This window comes from Oncorhynchus mykiss, chromosome 24 (genome assembly GCF_057628025.1).
Source record: "Oncorhynchus mykiss isolate SJ-2025 chromosome 24, ASM5762802v1, whole genome shotgun sequence".
Lineage (NCBI taxonomy): Eukaryota > Metazoa > Chordata > Actinopteri > Salmoniformes > Salmonidae > Oncorhynchus > Oncorhynchus mykiss.
The window spans coordinates 3675001-3681768 of record NC_143045.1 but is presented as its reverse complement, the minus strand read 5'-3'; the positions used below and the strand labels follow the sequence as shown (position 1 = coordinate 3681768).

General features: G+C 45.1%; 1 protein-coding gene across 1 annotated transcript in view; it reads right to left on the bottom strand.

Annotated features, from left to right (window-relative positions):
* Positions 1-4119: 4119 nt before the first annotated feature.
* LOC110503554 (uncharacterized) overlaps positions 4120-6768 on the bottom strand; it is a 52779-nt gene continuing 50130 nt past the window's right edge. Inside the window, exons 10-13 of the mRNA XM_036961810.2 lie at positions 6623-6736; positions 6306-6529; positions 6070-6220; positions 4120-5947 (exon numbers count right to left, since the gene is read on the bottom strand). Of these exons, the coding sequence (XP_036817705.2) occupies positions 5502-5947; positions 6070-6220; positions 6306-6529; positions 6623-6736 (935 nt within the window). The 3' untranslated portion in view covers positions 4120-5501. The remainder of the gene's footprint in view (positions 5948-6069; positions 6221-6305; positions 6530-6622; positions 6737-6768) is intronic.

Below are 6768 nucleotides of genomic sequence, written 5' to 3'. Positions count from 1 at the left end.
TCAGAAATACAATTACTCAAAATAAGACCACTCCTGGTCACTCTGACAGACTCCACTTTTCCAAGCGCATACTTCACCATTTTTGACACCTCAAACGGGTCTCCCACATATGCATGCTTACTCAAAAACGCATCCCAACAAGGAGCGATTCATTATCATTCGTACATGTATCCTCCACTCCAATTTTAGACAATTTCGTTTTTGTTCCAGTTTTTGATACTATTGTTGTCCATTCAGAACATTCATCTTCACCACATTTACTCGACACGATGCTTGATTCGAACTCAGCCTCCACCTCTGCCATCTTCTCTGTTGTCGGAATCACCTTCTGCTAACCCCATCTCCTCACTCTGAGTTAGTGGGATGTTGTCAAAATGGTGTGTAGGTTATTTTTATTCTTCTTTGGTATGTCATGACTGTTCATGAGAATCCAAATAGGTCAGATCAGGTTTGCAATGAATAACTTCAATCAGACCCCCTCTCACCAGTAAACGGGGATGGAAATAACTAATGGGGATTAACAACTCACGTCCTGTTGTAAATCAAGGAGAAGATCCAGGCTCTCCCTCTCCAAATTCACCAAAGTAATGTGCTTTGTCTCAACAGACCTTTTTCCTGCTGACACTTGAACACATTCAAAAGCAACTACTGGAACAGTATTTCTAACATAGAACGTGGGGAATGGTCAGAGGCGAACTATAGAACACTAATGTCATTTTGTTTGTTATTTTGTGATGACATTAAACATGTTATAAAGGAAATACTGTAACTATGAAAGTATACCCACAACATATATGAAGTTTTCATACTATGCTTTGTGCATGTAATATGACACAAGATGAAAGTGTTTTTGTTAAGAGAGGGATGTGATTTGAGAAGCCATAAGAGATAAGTGTTTTACATAACTTTGCACCGGGAGTAGTCACTGCCCTGAAGTGAAGTCAGAGAGCGTGTCAGCCTGCCGGAGCCGCCCCTTTCTGGCAAAAGGTGTAAATGAAAGATTAAGAAACAAACACATTGGACCAGAAAAGCATGAAGTGGCAGCCACACGTTTAAAACGGTTTGAACTTTGAATCTCATCATGAGGTGATGATAAACTCATCTCCCGGACAAACACTGGTACGGCTGATTAGCTGTCCTAAGTAAAGTTTCTTCAAAAGTGAATTTAAGTTGGACCATCCTGTTACTCTGCTCAAACCATCGTATTACGCTACTCTCACCCCGGTGAACCCAGGCATTTCACGTAAATACATTCATGATTTCTAACTCAAAGCGGGAGGTGGTTTGTGTGCAATGTATATGGTTACTGTAGGTGACAGTTGTTTCCGAATGTGGCAATGTTAAGGGTCTCTGTCCCTCTCTTTCCCTCTCCATCTCTTCTTTAACAAGCATCCATGTTGTTGTCTTTCTGCTAGGGACCTGTTTTCAGCGTATTAAGTCCAGTCAATAACCGGTGCTGAGTGTGTTTGTTTATCCTGTGTTCCCATTTAATTAGCTAGTAAATAAATAATTAAACAAATTTGTGTAGTACTGAATCATAAGTAAGGCTTGGGCTTTTGCAGATGCAAGGAGGTTACGACTGTTCAGAATGGTAATATGCTACGAGGTTATGATTATTAAGTTGACTGTTAATAGATGTGATAGGTAAAGACCTTTTAGAGTTTCATTCGGGAGATGGTAACTCTTTAAAGAACTGCTCTCGTGGTGCCCCAGATCCTAATGAGTTCATTGTTACATTATTAATTTAATCGGGTAACAATTAAACATAGTTAATTACAGTGTCCAGATGCACATTTCCAAGCACTCTGATTGGTTGGGAATAGCAGCGCTATGATGGGTGAGTGACAACTAAGTTAAATTGCTCAGCCAAACTAACGGGACTCAAGGGAAACTAAGAGAACTGTGAGGAGAAGTTAGATAGAGAGGAGGGGAGCAGGAAGGCCTTTTTTTTTTTACAGCCGCCACCAATATTTCTTATGGAAATATTGACATCCATGATGAATGGAATGGCATCGCTATAATGGATGGGTGACAACTAAGTTAGACTGCGCAGCCAAACTGTTTAGATTTGTATTGAAAATCTGCAGATAAACTCAAGTGAAGCTCACTATTGATTGATTGATTGGCACATTTTCTGTATTTAAGCAAATATTTAATCAAGTTAAAATTATATGAACAATTAATTTACTGGCACTAAGCCACAGATGAATAGTTAGTGTTGCAAACTAGTATAAAAGCAAAAGTGTTTTCCGCTAACATAATGACTACCTTTATTGGCCACCAGATGGCGCTACATAACCTGTCATTTCTTTGTGGTTCATTTACCTAATCATTCTCTCGTTCCTCTGAATTCATTGCCAGATGATGAAGCTGTAGCAAAACTCAATGAGTACCCTTTTGATATGATTCTACCTGCCCTGCTGCTTTGAATGGTAATATGAAGAAAGTGAGATCTGTAGTGTTCATATTCAGTTGGAAGTGCCACATATTGAAGAATAGAAATGTCTCCCAAAAATTCCACCTTTGAGGGACAAATGGCTTATATTTATCATACCTATCATACCTACTTGTGAGTTATGTTGATATTGAAAAGGGGGTTGTTCCACCGATTCGGTGCCTTTTGAGAAGTGTAGCTTAACTTGTTTTAAAAAATGAAGTTTAATTTCACCTCATTTTAACCTTCTGCATGAGGGAAACATTTTCAACTTGATAAAAAAACACATTTTCCCATTTCAAGAGGTAAAAAAAAATGACTATAGTAAGTTCCTATTCAGTGCCAAACAAAGTAACAGGGTTCTTAAATCAACCATAAATCCCCTTGTGACAGGAAGCTTGTTGTGTTCAACAGGGAGTGGCAATTGAACGCAAGCTTCACAAAAACATATGTAATTGTTCAAACATTTCCAGCCTAACATCTATCAGTCACAGCATTGACTTATTATTCTCGAACCTCACCGTTTCCCCCCACAAAACACCAGGAAATGGCCAAAAAGAGTAGAAGATGATTTGAAATAGAACCACGAGGAAACCTGTCGGGAACGTTATCCTTTTATCGCTACTTTCAACCACTCCAAAGTGAATTTCTGACAAGAATATTGAGAGGTCAGAATGGAAGCTACAGGTTTCCAACAGCTAGTGGTCTCTGGGCTCCTCAAAATAGACCTAGAGGAACTAGCAGAAACATTAAAACCACCCTCTGTCATTTTAACCTTGACCCCCAGTTCATGGATTCAAAGCTGCAGGGGTGGACATACAGGCACCAATGAGACGCCAAGTGGACAAACTCTCACTCGAGTACCAGTACACACAATAGGATACATCACCGTAAATGGAATGTGTGATATATACCCTGAAATAGTATGATAGCAAAATTAATGGATGATTGATGAACGAGGAACTTAAAACTTTGTACAATGAGGAAATTTGACCTTTGCTTGGTTGATGATGGGTGGGTTATGGAGTCATCCTGAGCTGCACAGCAGGTGTGAAGAGGTCTCTACAATGCAGTGGTTGTGTGTGTGTGTGTGCATGCGTGTTGGGTAGAAACTCTATTTCCTACATTTCCTTGTGGCCAGGGTGTGGACGGGAAGCCCATGGTCATTTCCACCCTTTAGTCTGTCTGAGAAGGGCAAAGGTCACATTCGTCATAGCCATAAGCCTGCTCACTAACTGCTCTGACCTCTCACTCACTTTCTCACAACATACACACATATATATCACATATTAATTCTCACTGTATTGTGAACCCACTTACAGTATCTCTTGCTCTCTAACATAAACATACAGGGACTTACACACTAACAAAGTCCCTCACAGGCAATGAAATCAAAGCCGGTCAGGTGTTTGTGTGTTGTGTGACCTCGTGACACGGTCATGGTGGCTTAGAGCCATGCTCTTCATGATGGAATATCCTCTCTGGACTCCCAGTACTGGTGGAATTGAACGGGGCTACTAGCCATAGAACTGACCCATTCGAACACTTTGAAAATGTCTTTCCTTTCTACCTCCCGTGCTGAACTCACGGATCTGCCGCGACAGGATTGCCGAAAGCTACCCGTTCCCCCGATCCATTCGTGTTGGATCTGAGACATACAAATAACTCTGCGACACAAACGTGGATTTGGAAGGTAAATGCACTTTAATTACAAATCCACACCCGCTGGCAGCCCCAGACGAACGGAAGGAGAGAGAGGACAAATAAAGCAAAATAAGAACAGCGACATTTAGAGACAAACCACAGTACAAAAAAAAAACATATCAATATGTACAACATATATACACAACAGAGCTATTTTACACACATGTATAAAAAACATCTTACATCTTTTGACAACCGCAGTGTGTTACAGAGACCGCACAGGCAACAGTGTCATGTTTTAACTCAGTTCTCTCATGGTTCAAATGGATTGGGGTCAGGCTCTACTCTCTTGTCGAACCTTTCCCTCTTTTTTATCTAAAGGTTGCATTTATTGATTCTTTTTTTCCTCTTTTGCGCCTTCAGTCATTTTCTCTCTTTCTCCTGGCAACAGGCATGAAGCTCTGTAATGCTTATCACACACACACACACACACACCTCAGACTGACACACGCTGTCCGCCTGTGTCAGAGACACACAGTGACCAACGCACAGAGACACACAGAGACCAACACACACCTCACACAGACACATGCAGACACGCAGACACGCAGACACACACACACACACACACACACACACACACACACACACACACACACACACACACACACACACACACACACACACACACACACACACACACACACACACACACACACACACACACACACACACACACACACAAAATAATTATACCACAGTTTATCCTTCAATAATTAATGTGGAAATGGACTAATTGGAATTAAAACCACTTTGCCCTTCCCTCACATCCCCTGTCGGTTGCTGCCGCCCAGAAGGCAACAGCGCAGGCCTGGAGTTCCTGTAGAGGTCCAGTTACATATGTCGGTGACAGGCCATCCAGGCCTTCCAGGGCAACCAGAGCAGTGGAGTGCCTACAGAGGGACATTAAAACCTGGGGAATGGCTCACAGGGCTCCTCACAGTTGTTCCCGTCTACATGAGTCCCCATACAACACAGAGACACTCAGACACAGGCCAGACTCTTAACTCAAAGGCCAACCCTCATAAGATTAGCTCCGGGGTCAGCAGTTCAGAAGGGCATGATGTAAAAAGTTCCCCGCCATGCTGTTTCTGGGTGTTGGCAAGGTCGGTCCCCAAAATAGATCTGCTTAGCTACCTCGTAGGCCCAGCATTCTACAACAATAATTTATGCCAATTTGTAGATGACAATATCAGCTCACAAAAGATGAGGAGTCAACTCACAGAGGGATGGGTCGGGGTGAGGTCATCGCCACAGGAACCTGTGCAACATGCCACGGCGCCGGGGCCCGGGGCCAGGGCCCGGTCAGAGAGAAGCGGGCGCAAAATAATAAAAGCCTCTAGACAGTTGAAAGGTCCAAAGGTCACACCTCCAGTTCCTGTTTGTCTGAGTAGTGGAAGCGGTTGAGCTTCTCCCTCTCACGGTTGGAGATGTCCTGTTTGGGGGCGTGGTTTGATGGTTTGAGTGCAGGGGAGGGGTGTGAGGGGGCCGGGGAGGGGGGCAGAGTGAGCTCGATCTCTTCGCAGAAGCGAGGTACAGGGACAGGGACAGGGGTGTGGGCGGTGGTGTTGGGGGTGAGAGGGGGCAGGAGGGGCGCAGGGCGGTCCAGGTTTCGGACGAGGGTGACGAACTCCCTCTGGTTGTTGATGCCCTCCTCCTGGGGCCCGCCCTGCGTCTTTTTCCGTCGCCGGTGGAGACGGGAGAGGAGGAGGGCGCAGGCTGCGCAACCGCACGCCGTTACTAACGCTGACACTCCCACCAACACCATGTAGAGATGGACCCCTCCACGAGCCGGGTCTGACATGGCACCTAGTGAGAGACAGAGAGACAGAGAGAGAGGGAGGCATGTTAGTTAGTTAACAAACACACCTGTACACACACATAATGTGAAAAATAAAATAAAACATCTCCGTAGTCCCACTACGACTCACCTGGACAGTGTTGGCCATGACAAGGGTCCTTAAGGCTCGTACACTCATTACCATAGTAACCCTCGGGGCAGGCACACGTGTACCCCCCGTCGGTGCTCTGACAGGGCACCCCCTGCTGGCATGGGTTGGGATTGCACAGATCCACCACCATCTGGAAAATATTAACAAGAACAAAATATGTGAGGAAGATTCAGAAAACCAGTAGGATGATGACGAATCTGAGAATGGAGTCTGACCTCGCAGTACGTCCCTGAGTAGCCCATGGGACAGCTACACAGCTCCGCCCTGCCCTCCTTGTCCACACACTGGCCTCCGTGCTGACAGGGGGTGCTGTCACAGGGACTGGGGCCAGTCTGGCAGTGCTTCCCAGAGAAACTGGGTACACACAGGCAGTGTGAGCCTGACACAGAGTCCTCACAGTGACCTCCGTTTAGACATAACCCCTGGCAGCTGCTGTTCCCTACAGAGCAGAGATAAATACAGATGAGCGCACGCACGTGCGCACACACACACACTGGCACACATCTTGCTCCATCCTCAACCTCATACTCACTGACGTCACAGGTAGGCCCCGCCCAGCCTGGCAGGCAATCGCACAGGTATCCACCAATCAGATTACGGCAGGAGCGGGCATGGACACACACACCCGTGTCACACTCGTTGGTGTCTGTGGAGAGAGATGGGAAGTAGAGAGAGAGA